This window comes from Fopius arisanus, unplaced genomic scaffold (genome assembly GCF_000806365.1).
Source record: "Fopius arisanus strain USDA-PBARC FA_bdor unplaced genomic scaffold, ASM80636v1 scaffold00040, whole genome shotgun sequence".
In the NCBI taxonomy this organism is placed as follows: Eukaryota; Metazoa; Arthropoda; class Insecta; order Hymenoptera; family Braconidae; genus Fopius; species Fopius arisanus.
Window position 1 is genome coordinate 28,040 of NW_011887779.1, and position 23,399 is coordinate 51,438.

The window sequence follows — 23,399 nt, forward strand, 5'->3', positions numbered from 1 at the left end:
ATAGCTCTGAAAAACTTGAGAATTTTTTCTAAAAGTTTTTGCCGCAATTAACATATCTCAGGATCACCCCAAGAGTTATTTCCCCAAACAAAAATTTCCTGAACAAAATGCCCGAAAAATAAAGATAATAAATTAATACGTTGACAAAAAAAAACAACAGCTACCGTAATTACGAGAACAAAACCTCTTTACAGCAGTACTTGCATGGGCAATACAATTACACGACTAAAAACAAAGAAAAGGGGAAAGAATTTTGTTTTTTCCGAGATTTTTCGTCAAAACAATCCCCCACCAGCCGCTCCCTTTCCCCTCCATTAAAGTAATTTCAAAAAATTGGCGCGCTTGAGCAGTAGATTCTGAAAATTTCAATTGGTAGATCCACAGCGCACGCGCAGTGGCGCCCCCACTGAATCGTCATAAGAAAACACCGGTTGAAAAGAATAACACCGCATAATGACTATCCCTTACGCACTTGAAAAACTTGAGGACTTCTGGACAAATTTGTATAAAGAAAAAAGCCCAGACATTTTCCCCGTGACAAGGGACTTCCCACAATTGTGTTGAACCATTCATTCGAGTCATTCACACCCGAACAATATGAAAAGGGCAGGGACACACCACTTGAGGCTCTCGTATGCTCTCGTATTACACTAGTCGACAAAACACATACATTCCACAGTCGACAGTTTGAACTCAGCCTGACATTCAACTTCCATCCGCCAATCCGTCCCGAAACCTCGTACCGAACACATCTGCTTGAGACCCAGAGATAACGACAAGAGTTTTTTTACTCATCTTTCTTCGAATAAAAATTGAGCCGAGATCCAGACAACAGGAGGACGACTGTGAACAGTTAAAGAATAACATAATTAACTTTACGAATAAAAATTGAAGTTCATACGTGTCTGGGGTTGGATTTTCATGTCAGCGTCGAGAAAGGTATGTTCTTCATTAAAAATCATCACTTGAAACTGGAAAAAAAAACTGGTCTATTTTCCAAGAGATATTTATGATTTAAATATAAAATACGTAAAGTGAATGAGAGAATAGATTTCGACGTTTTGAATAATTAATTTATCTTGAAAGCTATCGATTCCAGGAAGAAACGTCAGAAGTTGTCGGTTGGGGCCTCTTGTGCATGAGAATGGGGCATTGACTTGTTTAGGGCCCCTCAGTCGTAAAGTGACCACAGGGCCACGTGTGGGTGCGTAAGTCCATTTATTTCGTCTCTGAGGCTCTAGTCTCTCGGGCTTTCAGCATAAATGAAATTCACTCCTCCATTGTGCCATAATCCGAGACGTTGCGATGACGATGTGTTCGTACTGTTGTACGTGAGTGTTTCAAGTGGTGGTTAATACAACAAAAACCACCTGTTGCAGGTGGAAAGTCGTTGGATTCTACCGTTCGATCGTTTCCATTAATTTCGATTCAATCATGGCTATTGGCGTTTTTTTAATGAGTTCATGAGTTTCATTATCTTCGGCGTGTGGATTCACTCGGACGGATTTTTGTTTTTTTGATTCTTTAAGAATTGTTCTCTGAATTTTCAGTGTTGTAGAATTTTCTTCAAGATCTTCTCTATTTTTCAAGGTCTTTCATAAATATCTGACAGTTTTATTCCATGGGAAATCATTTCTTCGGTTATAAACTATTTACACAGTTTTAATAACTTTTTTTTTGGACTTATCTTCTCTTTTTCATCGTGAAGTGTTTGTTGACGCTTCAGGTCAATGGAGATCGTCACTCTCGGTTAGTTTCTGTACCCGTGAAAAGGACCGTTGGATTGTGGTGCAATTCTTATCATCAGTGTTGGATTAAAGGTCATATACCGTCAACGATACTGCACAGTGAGAAATTCAGCGATACGCAGTTGAATTTCGATCTTTGGATTTTCGATGTTATTGTAGTCGAAAAATTGCGAGGAAAGCCGTCAAATTTATTTCCATTAAGCTAGAGAAAATAGGTGGGATGAATAATAATTAAGTTGAATTATATTATCATTGAATTCTCCGGTGAATATCGGATTTTTCCAAGGTCCTGGACCTTGTTATGTCATCGCAGAGTGGATGACTGGTAATTATCTTTGCTGAGGGCATAAACCATTCATTCTTCCTACTATTTATCCTTGACCAGATGTATCATCAGATTTTGGTATTGCAGCTGAGGTTGAGAATGATTTTCACGTTAAGGAGGTTCAGGATATGATCAATGTTATTCAGAGGATGATCAAGGACGGTAAGACAGTTTTATTCCTGCACTGAGATAAAATATTATTTTGTAAAAGAAAAATTTCATTCACTCAAGAAAATATAATTTCGTTAATTAAAATAAAATCTGGTAAATCACGTTCTCAGGTTCTCAGATTGAGGAAAAAAATATCGGTGACGAAATTTATAGGTCAATTAGGATTAATTGATTCTATTGGTGATACTTCCTCATTTTTAATGATTAAAGTTGATTATTTAGTATTGGGTGATGATAAATTGAAGAAAATTCATTTTAAGAGAATGAATGTTCTTGAAGAGGAAGATCGAGCAATGCTTCCTTATTTTTACTGTTTGAACCTTCAATTTATTGTTATCAAGTGATAATATTTTCAAATGCGTTCCTTGTTTGGAATCGAAACGATCGCATGTCACACGAACGAGGGATTAAGGGGAAAGTAAGAAAAAAAAACATGAAATACAATAATAAAGTAATGGAGATTCGCCATTTTTTATGAGCAAGCATGACAGTAGTATTGTTTATTTTCGTCGAGTAAAAAATATAATGGCAAACAGTAAGATGAAGGGATTACTTTTAATTTTTTATTGAAAAAAAATCGAATTGATAATTCCATTATACCCTTTCTAATCTATTCGATGGATTTCCTGGGCAGGGAGATAATTTTTTAGACGAAAATCGTATCTGAGAGAGGAAAAGAAAATAAATTCTTCCAGAAAAGTCGAAAAACTTTCTAAAAGAGAGTAAAGTAAATTCCGAATTTATTGAATTCGTTCAATTCTAGAAGACCAATTGTTTAAACATAAAAACGAAAAATCGGTGAAGTTCTCTAGTTGAATAAAAAAAAGTTTTAAATATTAGTCGTTGGAGCAATTATTGGGAGAACAAGGGATTTATTGCTCGGGTTATTAGTTTAACTTGATTTAACTGGACTGTCTTTGATTCCGAAAGGCTTCATGAAATTTCTGGAAAATGTACGCGACTTGAACAATTACACCCACACCTAATGAAAATCGATCGGTCTCTGTGCATTTAACGGTCATAACACGCCCTCAGCAGCCCGTATATGTCGTAAAACAAACCCATGCTGGTTGTAATCCTTATCACAGTAGTGCTCAACTCATTCCCTTCGATTTATCAAAGTATCATAATTTAAATCGAGTCAATTCAAAGGGATTTAATTGCGATCCTAAATAGGACTGAAGAAGAATTTTCAATCACTCGTTTTTAAATCCACGTTGAAATGTATGAAAAGAGTATTGTGAGTTGAAATCGAGAGTGATCCTCCTGAATCAGCGAAAACACGAATAAGTATTTCTGCTGAGCTCTTCATAATCAAAATCCAAGAAGGGGAAATAATGAAAGAATGTTTGAGAAATGAGAGACAGGATGGGGGGTGTACAGTTACAATGAGCGTTGGCAAACCAGTCACGTATGGGACGGTCAAGTCATTCCCAAAGCTAGACATAAATTTGCATTTACTGTCACTGTGTAATTAGTTATCATTAAAGAGGTATTTTTTATTCTAGGCCACGTATTCCAGGATCCCGAAGTTATAAACCTGGTGTTGGAACCTGGGATATGGTGAGTAGAAAATTTGTCTTCGTCATGACTGATTTTCGAAGAATATCTTCAGATCTGCTGGGGATACCGAAATTTTCGTTAAGACCTTTTTTATAGGTCTCACTTCGCCCTAGAAAATTGGTTATAACAAAAATTTCGCTGTGTCGAGAAGATTCTGAGATATTCATCGAAAACCTGAGTGGAGAATAAATCGACGTGTTATCTCTTCGGTAATCAATTGGATCGCAAAAACTTCATGTGTCTTCAATCATTATTGTTGCAGCTCCAAGGATGAAGAAGTAGACAATAATTGTGTAGTGAGAGCACGTGGGTTACCTTGGCAATCCTCAGATCAGGACATTGCCAAGTTTTTCAGAGGACTGAATGTTGCCAAGTGAGTTTTTTTCCTCATTGTCATTGATTATCTGCTCATTACCGCCTGATGACTGCCATTAATATCTTGCCCCTCGACAAACCATAACTCGTTAATAATTAATGTAAAATTGATACACAAGCCCTCACGGATTGACAAAGGTAATTGAGCTTATTCAGCGCAGTTCCAGTAAATCTAGCAACTCCATAAATCATAAATCATTACCGCTCCCTCGAAAATTCTATTGAACATGACCAACAGAATGTTTATAAACATTCGTAATAACTCACAGCAAATAGAACGACAGATATGCTGACACGAAATTTATTCAGATGATCAGTGAGACTTAGATATGAGTTATCAAGGGTCAGGGATCATTCTAGTTACTTCATCGTCACTGGGTCAACAGAGACTCTAAAAATTGATGATATCCTCAATGTAGACAACTCTTTTAGATGTCATCACTTGTACAATAATTCAATGGAGTTGTGAGAAAACAATGCATTCGTTTTGTAATTAATCCTCTATTAAAAAATAGAAAGTAATAATAACAACAATAATAATGAGTGAATACTTTTTTCCTATTTTGTCGTGACGAAAGTTGAAGGTGAATTTTTCTTACAAATAAAATAGTCAAGACCTATAGAAAAATGGAAATTTATTTAATGAGAAAAGGAAAAAAAAGATGAATAAAACATGTACTGCGTAAAAGTAATTTGTCGTGAAAATCTTTTTGTTGGTCTTTGAATTCAGGAATATTTATGAGCATTGCGCCCTTCGGGAGTTGAATGGAATACTTTGTAGCACTATTGAGTTATTAATTAATGGCCTAATCAATGTTTTGAATCAACAGGGGTGGCGTTGCTTTGTGTTTGAGCCCTATGGGCAGACGTAACGGCGAGGCACTTGTACGTTTTGTTAATAAAGAACACAGAGACATGGCGTTGAAGAGGCATAAGCATCACATTGGTCCGAGATATATCGAGGTGTACAAATCATCTGGTGAGGAGTTTGTTCGTGTTGCTGGTGGTGCCAGTGGTGAGGCCCATGCATTTCTATCTAGAGGAGCTCAAGTTATCGTGAGAATGCGGGGCCTTCCCTATGATTGCGTTGCCAAACAAGTTGTGAGTTCATTACTCTCTTTTCTTTAATTACCAATAAATGCAATTGTTGTCAGCAATTTTTTAATTTGACGAGTGATTATTGGATGAATGGGAATTTATTTTTGCAGATTGAATTTTTCGCTGGTGGTCAAAATCCCTGTCAGGTGCTGGACGCCGAAGACGGTGTATTATTCGTGAAAAAGCCAGATGGCCGAGCAACGGGAGATGCATTCGTTTTATTCGCTAAAGAGGAAGACGCTGAGAAAGCTCTGAGCAAGCATCGTGACTGCATTGGCGTCAGATACATTGAACTCTTCCGCAGTACAACAGCAGAAGTGCAACAGGTGGGCTCATTACTATTTCCATTTGCCTCGAGTTCATTCAATTCCACCAATTAACTAACACTCTGATATAATGATCTCAGGTATTGAATAGAGCAATTGATGCTAAACCACAGCCTGATATTCCACCGATGCTGCCTCTGCCACCACAACTGCTGCCACAGTATGTCATCACGTCGGGTACCAGAAAAGACTGTGTTAGATTACGTGGACTGCCTTACGAGGCTCTCGTTGAACATATTCTTGAGTTCATGGGTGAATACGCTAAACATATCGTTTATCGTGGAGTTCACATGGTTTATAATGCCCAGGTATCTTATTTATTATTTCAGTTAGACTTTTTCTCTTCAAATATTCATCTGTTTTTTTATAATCATCTGAAAATCACGTAAATTAAAAAATTCGATTTAACCTTTCACCCAGTGATGGGTAAACTTCATTTTGTAAAGTTCTCAGTCCTCAGTCTTATTTCTCGAAAAAGTGTGAAGTATTTTGAATCCATTTTTCCAAGATTTAATCGTTATAAGTTCCGATGAATGAGATTGAAAAATTATTGAGGAAATTCCATTCAAAATTGATTTCAAAATTCCAAATATCTCTTCTTAAAAGTCCAAAAAATTACATTACGATTACAAAGCCAAAAGTTTAATACTCCATAATTTTTAAATCCCAAATACACAAGGACTTGAAAAGAAAGAAGACTTTCAAGACTTGACTATTTCGAAAGAAGTAAAAACTGAACAGGCATTGAATACTTTTATTGTTCGTTAAAGTGATCTCGAGAAAACCACAAGCCTATGAATATTATTCTATAACTTATTTGGCCTGTAATAAGATATCGACGAGTATAAAAATCACCTGATTGAATATTCAATGAAATTCCAGGGCCAGCCGTCAGGTGAAGCCTTCATCCAGATGGACAGTGAGAATTCGGCGTTCGCATGTGCATCCCAACGCCACCACCGCTACATGATCTTCGGTAAGAAGCAGCGTTACATCGAGGTATTCCAGTGCAGCGGTGACGACATGCACTTGGTGTTGACTGGTACACCACCCCTGCCAGCAAAATCGCTACTGTCATCCGGTACGTTGAGCACACACACACCCCCGGCAATAGCAGCGGCACCGACCGCCCAACCCCCCCAACTACCCGTCCAACAGCCCCAACAGGCCCCACTATGGGATATACACGCATTGGTACAGGCACAGGCTCAGGCACAAGCTGTACAAGCACAGGCACAGGCACAAGCAGCACAAGCTATGAGAAATCAAGACTTGTGGCTGATGGCTATTGCCAGTAATCAATCTAATAATCCAAGTAGCAATGCTGCATCATCACCAGGTGGTCCAGCTGCTGTTACTACGAGTAAAGCACTGGCACTACCACCACCTGGTCAGCATCAAATATCGACGTACACTATGTCCCCACATGCTGCATTGCATCAGCAACAGGCACATGCACCATTACTTTTTTTCAATGTACCACAGAGAATACCCATTATGCGAACACCCCAGCCACATCCCACTATATTGCCACCAATTATGCAGCCACCACCAATTAATCATCCGGCGCTTATGGGATTGAAACGGCCGTGGGATAATGCATTCCCTGCTGATGCTGTTGGCACTGTTCCCAAACGTCCTGCCTGGCAGGCACCACCTGCATTCCATACTCCTGGACCCACTGTTCCTGGATTATATCCTGCTCAATTTTATCCACAGATTTAGGGACTTCAAGGTCTCCGGTGAACCTGTCCTGTGGGCTCAATGGATACTTTAAATTGTCTTTTAAATCATTTTCAATCAAATTATAATTCAATTTGACGATTTCAAAGTGTCCATTTTGCTCCACTCTCCCTTGATGAGCTGAGAAATTAATTGCGAAAGATTTCCGAGATGAGAGATTTTCGGAGAGAAGTTACAATTATTTTTTTCTACATCGGGCAATTTGGGGGAATAATTGCCGAGTTTATTTTTCCCACAAACATTTATTATCGAGATAATTTGGTATTTCCCACGCCGTGAAAAATCGACTCGTTACATTCCACCACTTGATTGCTGATGAAAGTAATAGATTTACGCACACTAGATTATTCCGTTATTGTTTGCTTTCCTATTGGAAAAAAATCCCTCAATAAATTCATCCCATTGGTAATGTACTTTTTACATTACTCAATCGATCATTGAATTGGGATTATCGTGATAAGTCAATGTCCAGAGTTGACGCTATGAATTTTTTGCACATTTTTTTTTATACGCACACGTGTCTTAATGAGAATTTCTCAATGAAAAAAAGTACTTAGATCTTCCTGTCGAGACTTTACGTTCTAGACAATATCCGTGCGGTACTATAATTATTCGGAATTTCTACATCTCTGAGACTTAATTAATGTTTAATCTTTTACAATCTAAATGAGTTTGCAATATTTTGAAAATTTATTCCCTAGATTAAGTTGCCTATCAAGTGCCTTGATATAAGAATATTACGAGTTATGTAAATAATCTATTTTTCAACGAGACGATAATCAAGAGAATCAAGAAAATTTATACGAAAAATTTGATAATCATGAGAGAGAGTCAGGGTGTATATTTTGATAAAGACGTTTTTTTTTCAACGGATTATAGAATATTTCTATTTATTAGGATTATAATTAAAAATATAACAGATGCAGTAGTAATGGGGTAAATAGATTTTATTGACAGTCGAGTCTTAATGAAGTTCTTAATGAATATCTGTGAATCCAAGATATTCTCAAGGGAATCGACTGTTCCGGAGTGATGTGGATTATTCTATTTATAATTTTACTACTGAACAATTCCACAAATATTTAATGCCCACTTTCTGTCATTCTCTCTTCCTTTCCGTTCGATATTAAGTTAAGATGTCGACAGTAAAACCGTCCTGCAATGCATTAATATCATTCGAACGTCCAGTGCTCTGGGGAATACGATAACTTTTTATTGTGCAGCTAAAACGTGTTCCTTATTATTTCCGTTGCATTCCTATCGATTTATTTCAATAGAAAGCTCAGTACGTCCCGTAATTGCGTCTTGCATTCCACCGTAAATATTATTATTAGAAAATCATCGATATGGAAAAGTGGGAATATGTCGACGAGTGAAGAAAGTCGGAAAATATTTTCTGTAGAGAATCCAATTTTCCGGGGAAAATTTATTCCCACATTCTAATCACTGGCTCTCAAGATATTCCACCATCCTCTGCTTAATCCTTTCATAATTATCACTACCGATCATTAAGTGTCCATTTGATTGAAGGTGCAATTACACTTGTCCCTTCAGCCTTGCCCAAATGCCTGACTGCCCTCTTATGTAATTTCACTGAGTAATGCGACAGTACATTAATTAAGATTCCATATAATAGAACAATCTCACCTCGAAGCAGAGGAGATCAGTTCCAAATTTTTCCCAATCAAACCAAAAGCCTGAACAATCTTTTAAAGCTAGGAAATTAAAAACTAAATCCGTATGGAACTTCCAGTTCCAGTTGTTGTCATTTGCATTTTCATTTGTTCATTGTTCTTCAGCTTCGAGGTAAGACACGATCAATTTTTTTTGCATGGAGTGGTGTTTTGGAGAATAATGCATTATCATTGTTATTATTATTACCCTGAATGTGATGGGACATCGAGTGACATCTCGTTGTAATCACTGGGCTTGTCAGATTTCATACAAATACTAAACAAACGATGAGTTTGCAGTTCTACGGAAAGAAAAATCAAATTTTTGTATCGAATTTTGAGTGGAAAGGGGTATTTTCATAACTAAAAGAGTAACAAAATTGACTTTCTCTGGTAATTTCACAGGGATTATTAATATTTTTCTCTATTAATTGATTAAGTGTATAATCGACGAATGCAAGTCTTCCAACTGTGATGGGAAAATTATTATAATTGAATTATTGAGACACTATTCAAGATATCCAGCGGATCGAAGAGATCTGTTGATGATTCATCGATTTTTTTTTTATATTGTGGCACATTAGGTATGCAATGAGCTTTACCAAGAGCTAAATGTCCAAAATCTATCCAACAAAGACGATTAATTAAAAACGTCCAATTACTACTGAAGTAATCAACACCGACTTTTTACAGTGGTGATAGACATTCTCTCATTGTATGCTTACGTAATTTTTTTATGTAATTAATATAAAAAAAATCGCAGTATACTGTTGGCTTTCGCTGGATTGTCTGAGTCTTCATCTCGTGATGTTTTTTTTATTGAGAGACAGAAAATGAAAGGGATGAGAGAAGAATATTCACCAAATTAATGGACTCCATTGAAAATTAGTGAGCATTGAGCAGTGAAATAAATTGCCTGATTTATTTGAATTTGTAATTGTTGCAGTAAATTCATATGTGAATTAATAGATTTTATTTTTTAATGGAGTCTCATAAATAATCAATTTCTGGTCTCTATGGCACACGAGGGAGAAGCTAGTGGAAGAATACTGTAGAATTTCGAGTTGTTATTCATTCACCTGGTGTCGTTGATGGCTAACATGGTGACTGTCAGTGTTGGTTCTACATCTACAATTACATATAATTATTAATTAGTGATAATTAACTGGTGAAGTGGTGAAAGGAGACGACTGGAATATTCCCTCATTCTGAACGAATACCGCGGGAACTTCTTGCTTTAGTCTAAAATATCTGAGACAGTGCAGAGAAAATATTGTAGTAAAATTCACAAAAACGTCAGAGTAAATTCAACAATAAATTTTTTTCTCTCCGTACAAAAGCAGAGAGTAGATACCCAAGCAAATCTTGCCGAAATATGATCTCTTTTAATTCTCTCTTTCACCAATTCACTACTGATTCCATTGAACATGTGATTAATTAGCTTTCCATTCGCTTCTGTCCATTTTCTTTACGAATTTAAAATATATTGGGGTATGAGATAGATTGTTTTAGCGATGCGATGAATTTTAGAGATGATCAATGATTATTCTTGCTTTTCCACTGCCTCTGCCCAAGCGAAAGCTAACCAGTTCGTCACGTACATTCGTGGAATGAACTTGACTGTGCGAACACTTTTCTCCTTTTTTTTTTAAATGATAAATTATTAACTTGGCAATTCAATGGGAAGCTGTACTGCCGTGTTACCACAGCGATAAGAAACAAACAGAAAAACACAATGACGTAATGCTCTCACACAAAAGAAAAAAAAACACTAGGAACACATTTTTTTATTTGCTGTATACTCTTTGTATATCGATGATTATATTAATATTCAAATAATCATGTTTAATAAATGTAATCGTGTCTCGTGGATATCTATGCGCTTGCCGGGTTTTGGTGGACTCTTATCCTTGTTATACCTCGTGTGACGTACTTTTACTTCATTTGTTTATCATTATTATTTATGGTATTCTCAACTCCTCTCTTTATGGGCTCTCGTGGGGCTTTCCGGACATTTTTCACATTTTTTTTTGCGTTTTTTTTTCACTTTTTGTGGAGGTGCATGGGTTTTTTAGAGTGAATATTCTAATATTCTGGTTCGTTGTGACCTGAATAGTATTATAATTTTTTTATAGACGATAGATTGTAATTTTTTTTGTCTAACTGCTTCCTTCGGAGAATACAAAATCTTCCCATCGATTTTCATAACTACCATTTCACCTGTCCCTTTAAAAATCACTGAAAATAATCACGAGAGTGATAAATTATTAAATTTAAGGAACTAATTTATCGAACCGCTGGAATTGCTCGAGCAAATTTAATTTCCGTATGACTGGAAAGCTCGACATGACTCACTGGGGAGTTGGTAAAAGTACGTCTAACACTCCTATCACATTATCTAAAAAACAAATAAAATATAGAGAATAAGAGATAAATACTTTACTTGGGTTTGCAGGTATTTATGGAGTTGATTGAGAAGATTGTGTCGTAACACTGTTTTTTTTTTTCTACTCTCCAATTTCATTTTTTTTTCTCATTCATCCGTACTTCTATTTTCATTGTCCATTGTGTTTTAAAAATCCAGGCTAGCTTGTTCCGTCTCGGTGAGAGAGACGGTGGAATAAACAGGCTTATCACAGAAGTTCCATCATCTCTAACTACATTACATTATCATCAGCTCTGAGTACTATAGCCACTTACTATTGTCTCACCTCTTCACTCTCTATTTTGTTCTTACTGGCGTTTTTTTTTTTTCATTTTTGCCTTGCAAATTAATTTTTTGTGGGTTGCTATGTTTTCGTTAAATTATTATTCATCCAGTTATCCTTTTATTGCTATCTCTCATCAGAATTTTTATGAAAAAAAGAAATTATATTTGAGATTGTTCTTGGATGAATAATTTTTTAATGTAAAATACTCGATCCATTTCTCATACGTTCGAGCTGAACGCAATGGCACGAGGGGTTTTTCTAAATTCAATGGATTAAAATGTTTTCTCCACAAAGAAAACTGGTATCTTTTATTTATTCAATAAAAAAGGGTTTTTTAATAAAAATAAAAAGGATATTATCTGGCAACGGAGTACGTGGCGTTCGTCTGTCTGTTTTTATAATTTTTTACTGGCAAAAACAAAAAGGCTTTCTGTGGTTGTAGAAGGTACGATGGACTGTTGACTTACCAAAAAAGGAAATGAGGACTCAACGGGGAGACACGAATTGGGGGAATGAACTTGAAGAATGTGATGATTTTGGGCGAATGGGAGATTGAGTGTCTTGTGGAATGAATGACGGGGTGTTTTTTTTTTTTCTCCTTTTATTGGTGATTTGGCAGAGGGGCAAGAAATCGCTGGTGCGGTCCTACCTACATACTACGTATTTTTATTGTCACAATAAAGCAAAAATACATGGTGAAGTGTCGATGGTATGGTAGCGGGGGATCTACGTACAAATACTAACTTCTGTGCTTACAGGTAGGCCAAGTCCATTCATTATTCCATTAACGATCAAGGTGTACTGTGATTAATTTATTAATTGATCCAGGAGATGAGTGATGGAAGAGGATAAGGCAGTTGGGAATAAAAATCTTCGAAGATCAGTTGATCAGCTGATCTGAGGATTTCGTTTTTTCCCTCTTGAAGAAATCTAATTAATTACACAAAATTGATTGAATTTAATTCCCTCTGTTATTTTAACTGCCAGCCTGGACCACCACTTCACTACTGAATTAATTCTCAATTAACATTTTCTTCTTCATACTCTTCTCAATGACAATCAATCGGTAAACGAATAATACACCTTGATCGTAATCGAGACGTCGTGCAGGAGAATTTTGGAAAATTTTCTGTCCTTTATTTAGTCGGTGGATTACCTGCACGAGGTCCAGCCGTGGTGGCTTAGCAAGTAGTGAATTTTTTTTCAAATTTTTTTTTTTTTACAATTTTTCGTACTGTATATAGATGAATCATTGGGTCCATCGGTTAATTGGTTACTGGTGTTTTGTTTTCATGTATGCAACGTTTAACTTTATATTTTTTTAAATTTAATTTCAATCTATCGGTTCACGTTACCCTAGCGCGTTCTCAATTATTGTCACTGACTAATTAGGATGATTGACATTTTTTTCATATTTTTTTATGTAATTTCTTAGGGATAATATTGATTTATTTTTATTTTTTCATCTATTGGAATTTGTTTTTGAATCGTTAAATGACGGGAGTGGACGGTGGAAATTCGTTTGATATAAAGTTGAGAAAATGTCGTGGGAAATTTTCAGTAATTGTTATTTCTATCACAGATGAGATAATGATGCAGCCAACGGCGTATCCACCGGGTCCAATATTTACACCTCAGACGGCGATGATGCCACAGGGACTGCCACTATTGGCACCACCACCTTTTCAAACGCTCGTCTGCTTTCCTTATGCACCACTGTCACCACCAATGGACCCCTGGCATCATCGAGTGCACGCACCCACCAGTTGCATAGGTACTGTATTTTTATCAACATCTCATTTTTTTATTTTTAAACATGTCATTACCGATTAATTACCGATTTAAATCACTTTGCATGTTTCCATCTTTAAAATTATCTCAATTATCCATAAGTGAATTCGTGTCTGAGATAATCTAGTTTCCTTTCCTTTTCCTCATTTTTATTTTCAACTGAAGGAATATATGAGGAATTATTTTAAAGATATTTTAAAAATCATGTTCGTAAAAAAAAATTGTGAGTTCTGATTTTCATGTATTGCTATTTTTTTTTATTATTCCCAAAGCAATTGAATAGTTGTGTCTAATTTTGTTGGGCTTTTGTAGTAATTTTGAATTTAGAGTCATTGAAAAATTTCGTAATAATATGGAATAATTAATAATATTTAAAATACTATTAATTATTCCAGCATTCGATGGAATTCATGGGGATAAATTACATTGGACTTAGGTCTCGACGAGATTGTTATCATGCATAAACAATTGTTATCAACGATAATGTATGGAATTTCACGTCAGGTTTTAAAAAATTGAAATTCCTTCAAAATTAAATCCATAACCGTCTGAAGGGCTTCGGACAATAGGCACCTCACAACGAATTACGTTGAAATCTAAAAATATAAATAATATATAAAATCCATAATAACTTTTGTAGTTGTCGAAAATACTCATGTATTTAATTTTCATGTTCAATCTCTTCGAATATATGATCCCAAATAGCAAAGAGGAATTAAGAATTGGGAAAAACCTCATTTGCAATTTATATTTGAGAATTCTATAGGATAAAAAAATTCAATAAACGTAGGGGAGAGCCGGGGAAAATGGGACACTTGGAGAAAAGCGTTTTGAATGCATCCCCAGTGTTTTTTGGAATTGGGATTCAACATTTTGTTATCAGTAAAGTGTAATGAACTTTTTTAAAAACTGAAATGTTGAATACTTAATTCTTACAACGGGCTTTTTCTTCTCATTTTCTATTTACCTCGGACATCCCCTATTTGAATGATTGTACACACATTTAATTTCCCTCCCCCAACCCCTCGACAACTCCAATAAATCATTATAATTCCATTTTTCCAGCTGACGTAGGGGTGCATGCAACCGCGACATTTGGACTGCTGGACAGACCAATGGAGTCTCTCCTGATAAATCGAGAAGACATGGATCAGCGTCAACAGATGCTCACACTCCAAGCCGCCAACATCTAGGATTCTCCCATCATCTAACATTGAATGCTCCAAAGAATTCAGTTCGATTAATCTTCCCCTCCATCTTCCACCACCCCCAATCTCCATTCGAGTAATGAATATTAACGAATTATTATTGAATAATCAACGAAGGGAGAAAGTGACAGAGTTATCGACGGATCATATCCTGCCCCGTAGTCCCTGACGTGTCCAAACAACACGATCTTTCTAGTCTAGAGACGAAGCCAAACTGTCGTACTTTCCCTTCATCTATTGTCTAGAGGCTAAATCAATCAGGACTTAATAGGTAAATCAAATAATTTCACTCGATTTGAAGATCAATTTCTCACGAAACACATTAATTACCTAATTAATTAATTGCCTACCGTTCAATTTGAATTGATCTGCTATTTTCCTATTATTTCCTGAATAATTTCGGAACATTCGATCCAAAATCGAGCGTCTTCTACTCATAGATTTTATATTTAATATATAAAAAGGATAAACTTCACTCTCTCCAGAAGTCTAATATATTCGAATGACAATTCACTTATATCGAATAATTTTCCCACCCTTGAATGAATAACGTTAGAAGTGAACAACAAATATTACAACAGTCTTCCCATCAGAATCCACAGTAACGAATATTTTTTATGTTAATAATTGATTAAAAAAAAACATTCATGTAAATAGATGCACCCACGCTATTGCCATTTGTCGTGAAGTACTATTACTCTATGCAATAATTACAGAAGTGCAATGGATCAATGATGCTAAATGTGACAATAACCCATTGCATCACGAAAACAAAAAGAAAAATGAACAAAAAAGAGACGTTTCGTTAATTAAGATTCCGTGATTTTTAGTTTATAAGTTTTCATATGATTAAATCAGCGTAGATAATCGTGATTATAATTGAACAAATATTATTTTATTGTTTGAGAACAACGAATGCTTTACATATCTGAAAAAAAAAATTTGCAATGGGCAAATAATTGGTGCAGTTTAAGCCTCAATGTACCTCGTGCAATATTTAACTAGAGCCGGTCGACGTTTCAAAATCATAACTCACATTTACACGAGTCATTGTCATTCCATCATCCTTCGAAAGCTCCTTGAAATTTTTACGAGGGAAAATGCTCAAGAACTACATGAGACCCTATTAAATTGACCACAAGTGTCTTGACCTCATTATTATCATTGATATGTTATAGATTTCCCATTTTATTCTCCTAAATGCATCACCGGCTCGAATATTTGTAATGAAACCACTATTTATACAAAAAAAAAACGAAATTATATATATATAGAGTTATATATCATATTAATATATTTTATAGAGAATATAGTTAGCCAAATAAAAATGACATTATTGTTTATAATTGAGTTATTGAATTTGAGGTAATGAGTGATTTACGATTGACTTGTGGGACAGAAATCCGAATTGAATTATTATGAAAATTATAATAACATCTAAACACATCAGTTTTTCCATTTTGATAAGTTCCCAAAATTATTGAATAATTAATAATGATATTATCTATTATTAATAACATTATTCATTAAATTATTTAATATAAGATCACCGAAATGACCACCATTACCAGAAAAAATATCGATTTGTCAGCCCACAGTGACGATTGTTAATTTATTTCTGTTGAAAATTGTACTTGAGATAGAATATTTATAAAATTATATTGAAATCTGAATACCGCTGATTTAGTGTTAAGTCAATTGCTTAGCTTGTCGCGCAGTTATACGATTACGACGATTGAAAGAGAAGATAATTGTTACTGAGACAAGCTTTCTTGTGATGTGAAATTTAAGATTACAATAATCAAGAAGCTTGTAGCAACGTTACAGGGCGATTATACCGTAAAAGAATGTGCAATATTCATTTATGTTGATATTTATTAGAGGAAGTGAGCAAATATTGCAGCTTCCGCACAAGCCTCTCTAAGCATAATAAATACTTAAAGAAAAATTATTGTTACGAATCCTGTGTGAGTCCTGTGGATGGAATTTCGATTATTCGAGGCGCTAAATCTAAATGTTGAATGCATTACTGTCAATTTGATGTCTTCAGTTAAATATGTAATGATCAATATAAGATAATATATTACTTACTGTGTTAGAGTTTTTTTTAATGACCGAGGATATTCTCGAAATCTTTGCCTCACCCTACATTTGTTTATTTCAGCTGGAGGTAATTATCGGAGAATTGAATATAAAATATTTGTACATAAATAAACGGGATTCAATGAATATTTATTATAAAATTACGCTATACACAAGGAGGTGTTGAGTTTTAACAAAATAAGGTAATCGTTTTTAATTCATGATTCTAGATCTAATCCTCCGAATTACACTATATACATTATTTCATGAACAACGATTGGTACAAGAATTCTTCTCCACACATTAATAACAAGAATAACACGCAGAGTCGTTCCTGACGACTTTCGTACTTTACATTGACAGAATGTTTGAAGAATGCATCGTTTCTGTTTTTAAATTACGGTTAAGAACACAAAATATTTGGTGAACCTTCAAGAATAAATGAAGAGTCTATTTCACACGATCATCATATGGCATTTAAATTATCCAATCGTTTTTAATTATAATTACCTAATTTTGCTAAAGTTTGACGTACATCCACGGATTGAAAATTATGAATCCCTGAACGAATAGACAACAGAAAAATACACCAATTTTAATGTTTGGGCTGTTTTTTCCTAGTCTATTTCTTCTGCCCACCGAAAAATATAATAGAAAAACGTAAATTCAGAAGACAATTCTCATAATTCCAGTGGAATTGCACAATGGAATTGTAAAAGGTGTCGAAATTCAATGAAATTGTCTAGCGAATTCACTTGGTTTTTCTCTACAATTTTTTCATACGTATCATCATTTCATTCTTCCTCGAAATACGAATTAAAAAAATAAAATGAGTAAACATCACATCAAGAGAATTTCTAAACGATATTCAGAAATTAATTTCGAGCGAAAAAAAACTCATTTTATTTCACCATCTCGTTACCAAAATCAATAAATTCGTCATAAATATTAATTCCAAAAATTGTGCGTCATTCGTGCACTGAATAAAAGTAATTCCCACGTGCGTCAGTTAATCTACGCTTCACACGGCCATAAATAATGATCATTGACTTGTGTCCCTCAAAAAGAGACGAATTAGGAAACGAATAATTTCGTACAATGAATAAAAGCAGTGAGGAATTCCACATAGTCTGGCACATAATATTTCATTAATCAGCACGAATTACGAGTAATGCTGCTTGTAAGAAGAAGTCATTTGCTCGAGGAAGATAAAGGTGAGGACCGTGTGGGGTCCTAATCTAGCATAATATGGAAAAAAGCCCTTCCACAGGGCGAAGACCCCCTCATTACGTAACACCTTTCCCAGAACGTCCAGAGCTCCTTTGTACTCCGGTTTTCCATCGATCATCTTCATGTTTTGAATTCTGCAAGCGATTATATCACACGGTAATTTAATGAACACAAAACTGAATGAAACATCACAATATTGGAAATTCAGTTGCAACTGTTGATGCTAATTGAAAAAATGATAAAAATGACTTTAGGGGAATGTTTGTTTTTAATTTCATGAGAATTGATATCACCTTGTCTTTGCAATGTCAACAGGCATTGATGCAGCAGTTGTGACTAGTCCCGAGATCATTGAGCTAGCAAAATGTAACATAATATTCTCCTCGAAATAACCAGTTTCCAGCAGAGCCTGTTTTGCCTGTGAATATGATGCTAATTGAGCTGCATTTACCACCATAGCTCTCCCCATTGTTGGAATGGCTCCACGCCACAGTGTCAATAAACCCTCTTCCCTTATTATTCGAAATAATGCGTCAAATACGTTTTTGTACATTCGTCGTTCAGCTGCAATTAAATGAATTATTCAACATTACTTGAGATTATTCCAATCAACATTTCGACTTTGCTCTTGCTTCGTGGAGTGATTGAATCGAAACATTCCGTAGTAAATTTGTTTTGAAGGCTTCCAATGAGTAAATTATTTATGGAATATTTACCGATTGGTAATCGACCGTCAGCAGTCATTCTGATAAGTGCGACCTCAGCTGGAGTCCCTACGAAAGCCCCTACACAACCTGCGGCCATTCCCAGAGCTGCTTTCGTTAGAAAATTCGGTTGACCATCTTTTCTACATGGGACAGAATAAAAAAAATTATTCTTATTTACTTTTAATTTGATTATTTCATTAACTGCTGATTTTTTCAGTCTCAACTTCGAAGTCAATTAAATTAATTATATGACAAGATAGGAAAATAATTTGATTACAATATCTCACTCATACGAATAATGAACCAAATAATGAGGGGATTAAAGGCTAATGACTTGTATAAAACAAATGGAAATTGAATCATGCAAGAATTTTTAGATCTCTGAAATCATGTGCTCTCTCTCTCCATCACATGACTGATGATTGAGTTCATGGATTGCATAACAACCGAAATGATAATCTCGAGATGTTTCGGGAATGGATAAAAATATTGTAGATTCTACTGGCCTCGAATATTTTCAAATGAAAATAAAACGCGCAAGTTATTTATTACAAGACGTACGATGCTAATTCGAATAGCCAAGTATAGATTCCCAGCCTTGTAGTTGTGTATGTTGCCTGTCTCATGAGTCCAGCAGAAAGTCCCGAGTACATGGCGAGAACTCCCTCATTCCTGAAGATTCCCGATACAACACTCATCGTGGAAACTCTCGTTCCACTGAGTTGCATTCGATTTTTTATCAGGTCCAAAGGTTGAACGAAACACGTTGCTGCCATTCTACATAAGACAAAAATTTGTTAATGCATAATTAGGGCGTACATGATGAAACAGCTTGACCAATGATTCCCTGGCCATTGTCCAATGTAATAACATATCCATCAACATTCATTATAAACAATAACACGACAAAAAAAATAATGACGATAGTCTGTTATAAAATCGATAGAATATAAGATTTGTAAAAATGTGTTAAGGCCAGAGAAGTTTTTTATCTGCAATTATCATTGCGGTGATTACTTAGAAATTATTCATTGAAAATTTATTGTTACTCACCCGGAGGTTCCACCAATGAGGAATTTGATACTATTAGGCACTGAAACTTCGGCTTTTTGGGGTGCCATGTCAGTGACTTTAATAGAATCAGGAGGGAATTGAGGAAATAATTTTTAATAATTGTTGTACTTTAAGGGACAATCGAGTAAGTTGACAATCGACCACCTGCTGATGTGAGATTCTAACTGAAAGTGCTGGTGCTTCGGTTTTCAATCTCAATGATCTTTAATCACAAGTTTTGGGTTGGAGAGCACAGACAACGTTTGTGGTACTGGGGAGTCGTTATTCTGAACGTTTTTACGGTACTGGGGAGTTGTTATTCTGATAATGTGTGGGTGAATTTAGTGATTCGTGAGGAATGTATTACCACCTCGTCAGCTGATCCCAAACGACTTTCCACCGGGATTTCGCCATCTCTCGGGGAATTTAGGAATTATGTTCAGTATGAAAAAATATCAGTGTAAACTTGGTACATTTCATTTATAAATTCTACCGGCCCTATTAAAATTCTGGGAATACCTTATTTACTTCGATAAAAAAAATCTTTATCAAAAATTCATGCCTGCGAATAAAAAAAAAAGAACAATCACATCCTCGATGAATCAAATATTAGTAAAATTCTAATAACATTTGCATGAAAAATTGAAAATCGTGAAAATGATCCTCTCTAAAATCCGTCAGAAAATTAAAATACCTTCTACCACGAATAGTATAAAACATTAAAAAATAAATTTGAATTTCTGCAAAATTTTCAATTTACAGTATTTCTTATTTTAAATATTTTTTTTCCGTCATGTTTCGATATGAATGAACAACTATAATGAAGTTCGTGGGAGAAATATAGGCTGAATTATTTTTAATCTCATGGACGATGACATCAGCTGTTTAAAACTCTTTTTCACGTATCTCTGACGCGCCTTCGAAAACTCAGTTTTTTTAACGTTTTAATTGCTGTGAGATAAATTTATCTACAAAATTTTCTGACTGAATTTTTACGTTCACCAATAGTTGGTGGGATATCTCTATTTACGTCTTAATTAAGGCATTTAATCAATTACGTTAACGAAATATTTAGCATTATATAATAATGTCAATGATAAACGTGAATTCATTTCATGATAAATTCCCGATAAAATTGTGCAAACTGTTCATTAAAGATGAATGTTATGACCGTGTGAGGACCAATTCTGCAATATGTGGGCCAGAATCCTTTCCACAGGGCCCCAATTCCTTCATTTTTCGCAATACTTGTGATGACTCCGATGACTCCTTGAGATTTTCCGCTCGTGCTGGCATTTTGAATTCTGTCAATCAAAGATAAATTAAATAAAAGAAAGGTTCCTCCCAAAAAAAAAATCCTAAACCATACGCGTCAACGAAATAAGAACAAAAAATTCTTCAGAATAGTTTAGTAATTTCTATGCGACAAATGACACGAAAAATAACACGTTACGCTGTACCTCGTTTTTGCGATATCAAAAGGCATCGAGTTGAACGCTGTAATGAAACCTGACACCATTGATGCGGAAAAGTGCAGGGGAATGCCATCAGGAATGCCAGCTGGAAGGACACGAGGTCAACGAGATTTAATAAAGTCTTGATCGTATGTATATTTTATGGAATAATTCTCATGTGGGTCATATCAACTGATAGAACCTACCTTTCGTACTCATTAAAATCTTGGCTTGACTGTAAGTAGCCAATTGTGATGCATTGACGACAGCAGAACGTCCCATAGTAGCCAAACTACCTCTCCAAAGAGTCGTCACACCCTCTTCCCTGATGATTCGAAGAAATGCGTCAACAACATTCTTGTAATTTCTCCTCTGATCTGTCAGAATAAATAATTTCATCATAATTCCACTATAATTAATACAAATAGAAAGAAAATAATGAACGAACGTTCAAAGGAACGAGTAATTTAGTCTTATTGAATGAATTATGAATGTATTTGATACCTGGAGGCAATCGACCGTCAGAAGTCATTCTGACTAACGCGACTTCTGCTGGAGTTCCTACGAATGCACCAACACAACCAGCAGCCATTCCCATCATCACCAATGTCCCGAAACCCGGAGTTCCTTCATTTTTTGCCCTTAATAAACAATAATTCTATTAAATGCTTCCATCACTTCCACTTTTCCCATTTTCATTTTTAAATTAAAATGGCCTAGAGGATTCCCTAGGTGTTTATCATTTTTTTCTAATCTTTTGGTATCGATGAGTGATCGATAATTTTAAGAGTAAATAATTTTTTTTTTCAGGATAATTACTTCCACGTGTCATTTAGCTGATTATAAATTCCAAGTCGTGCAGTGGTATATGTTGCCTGTCTCAAGAGCCCCGCAGACAGTCCAGCGTAGAATTTCGTGAAACCAGAACTTGATATCGCTGATATTGTCTTTCCTATTGTAACTTTTTCCGCACTCATTTGCATTCTGTTTTTTATAACATCCATGGGATGTACAACACACGTAGCTGCCATTCCGGATAATCCAGCGTTCAAAAAATTGATGGCTGGAGGAAGAGGTCTCGGTTTACCAGCGGGCGCTCCAGAATTTTCTTTATTCCCCGACATTATCACTTTTTTATTCAAATTTTTCACTTTTACAATAACCTATTTATTATCATTGAATTGACGTGAAATCATTTGTTTAAAAAAAAACAAGTGTAGTCAACGCTGAGAACTCAATCTTAAATCCACTCTCTTAAAGCAATCGAAGTGAAATCTGAACTCAATCGTGATTGCGCCAATCTATTCAATGAATTCTAGTTGAATAGGTCTCCATCATTTGACACGATTGCTTGAGGCATGCATTTTTTTTTTTTCGAAGCGTGACGTTGCACTTGTCGCGATAATGTCTGCATAATCACACGATGGAATAAAAAAATTAATTTAGAGGAAAGTCGAAGTCAACAGGAAGCGGGTTTATTGAAAAATTTTCTAAAATGTTGGATAAAAGTCTCGAAATGTTGAGTTCATCCTAGATAGAAGATCTGTTCCGGAGGTGTAGGATTGGAGCAAATTTTTCTCACTCTTCGTTTTCGTTTCACGGGTTCCATTGTCTCAGCTGTTTTCAGAGGAATAAGTCTGTTTTCTCTTTTGAAATTCTGAGTAAAATCCAAAAAAGAAAATTTATTTATGTCAATTATTTATTTATTATTCATTATACTGATTGATTATGCGATTATTTATCACCTCGATTGCTTTAATAATGGGAAATAGTGGTCTGATGTCCTTGGATTCCTCGAGGACCTCTTCACCGTAAGCAAGAACTCTATCATTCGTTCTCTGTATCGCCTTCTGTATCTCTTGCGAGTCGTCATCCATGATGCTCTCCATTTTCCGAATCGCCCTTTGTTCTTCCTAAAAAATAATCCATTTCGTAACAAGTGTGGAAAATATTTCCCATCCCGACGTGCGGAAAAGTAACTTTCCCGCACACCGTGAAGAAATAGTATATTCCGTAACAAGTGCGGAAAAGTCACTTTTCGGCACGCAACACCAAGCGGAGAAAACGTGAATTTTTCCTATATATGAATGTGGAAAATCCTTAAATAATAAATTTTCTTTTGAGTCAATTATTCGTAGTTT

At 35.4% G+C, this 23,399-nt stretch overlaps 4 protein-coding genes across 5 annotated transcripts in view; 1 reads left to right on the forward strand and 3 right to left on the reverse strand.

Annotated features, from left to right (window-relative positions):
• fus (fusilli) overlaps positions 1–16,818 on the forward strand; it is a 30,246-nt gene extending 13,428 nt beyond the window's left edge. The window contains exons 4-12 of one of the 2 annotated variants that reach the window (XM_011304907.1): positions 2,146–2,235; positions 3,753–3,807; positions 4,070–4,180; positions 5,013–5,283; positions 5,391–5,606; positions 5,687–5,914; positions 6,489–6,687; positions 13,316–13,507; positions 14,590–16,818. In XM_011304907.1, the coding sequence (XP_011303209.1) occupies positions 2,146–2,235; positions 3,753–3,807; positions 4,070–4,180; positions 5,013–5,283; positions 5,391–5,606; positions 5,687–5,914; positions 6,489–6,687; positions 13,316–13,507; positions 14,590–14,717 (1,490 nt within the window). In that variant the 3' untranslated portion in view covers positions 14,718–16,818. Of the gene's footprint in view, positions 1–2,145; positions 2,236–3,752; positions 3,808–4,069; positions 4,181–5,012; positions 5,284–5,390; positions 5,607–5,686; positions 5,915–6,488; positions 10,324–13,315; positions 13,508–14,589 lie in introns of those variants that run through there. The other variant, XM_011304906.1, reaches the window with a different exon arrangement.
• A 125-nt stretch (positions 16,819–16,943) lies between these two features.
• LOC105266600 (mitochondrial 2-oxoglutarate/malate carrier protein-like) lies at positions 16,944–20,494 on the reverse strand. Its single transcript, XM_011304908.1, has 5 exons — positions 19,805–20,494; positions 19,313–19,528; positions 18,761–18,891; positions 18,338–18,608; positions 16,944–18,178 (listed from the first exon to the last, which is right to left on the reverse strand). The coding sequence occupies exons 1-5, from the start codon at positions 19,870–19,872 to the stop codon at positions 17,977–17,979; spliced, it is 888 nt and encodes a 295-aa protein (XP_011303210.1). The 5' UTR covers positions 19,873–20,494; the 3' UTR covers positions 16,944–17,976.
• A 52-nt stretch (positions 20,495–20,546) lies between these two features.
• LOC105266602 (mitochondrial 2-oxoglutarate/malate carrier protein-like) lies at positions 20,547–22,552 on the reverse strand. Its single transcript, XM_011304910.1, has 5 exons — positions 22,078–22,552; positions 21,763–21,899; positions 21,465–21,635; positions 21,265–21,364; positions 20,547–21,108 (listed from the first exon to the last, which is right to left on the reverse strand). Exons 1-5 carry the CDS (start codon positions 22,380–22,382, stop codon positions 20,913–20,915), a joined length of 909 nt encoding a protein of 302 aa, XP_011303212.1. The 5' UTR covers positions 22,383–22,552; the 3' UTR covers positions 20,547–20,912.
• A 130-nt stretch (positions 22,553–22,682) lies between these two features.
• Positions 22,683–23,399, reverse strand: part of LOC105266601 (trichohyalin) — a gene marked incomplete in the record, with an annotated part of 2,790 nt that continues 2,073 nt past the window's right edge. The window contains 2 exon segments of the mRNA XM_011304909.1: positions 22,683–22,915; positions 23,004–23,171. Of these exon segments, the coding sequence (XP_011303211.1) occupies positions 22,784–22,915; positions 23,004–23,171 (300 nt within the window).

Bases quoted from the DNA above. Each gene is read 5' to 3' on its own strand.
- LOC105266600 (XM_011304908.1), bottom strand. From the start codon at position 19,872: ATGGCACCCCAAAAAGCCGAAGTTTCAGTGCCTAATAGTATCAAATTC. The intron at 19,529-19,804 runs GTGAGTAACAAT...TGTCTTATGTAG, and splicing joins CTCATTGGTGGAACCTCCGG to AATGGCAGCAACGTGTTTCG. The intron at 18,892-19,312 runs GTACGTCTTGTA...TGTCCCATGTAG, and splicing joins TGGCTATTCGAATTAGCATC to AAAAGATGGTCAACCGAATT.
- LOC105266602 (XM_011304910.1), bottom strand. From the start codon at position 22,382: ATGTCGGGGAATAAAGAAAATTCTGGAGCGCCCGCTGGTAAACCGAGA. The intron at 21,636-21,762 runs GTATCAAATACA...TTATTCTGACAG, and splicing joins TGACGGTCGATTGCCTCCAG to ATCAGAGGAGAAATTACAAG. The intron at 21,109-21,264 runs GTACAGCGTAAC...TTTGATTGACAG, and splicing joins TTTGATATCGCAAAAACGAG to AATTCAAAATGCCAGCACGA.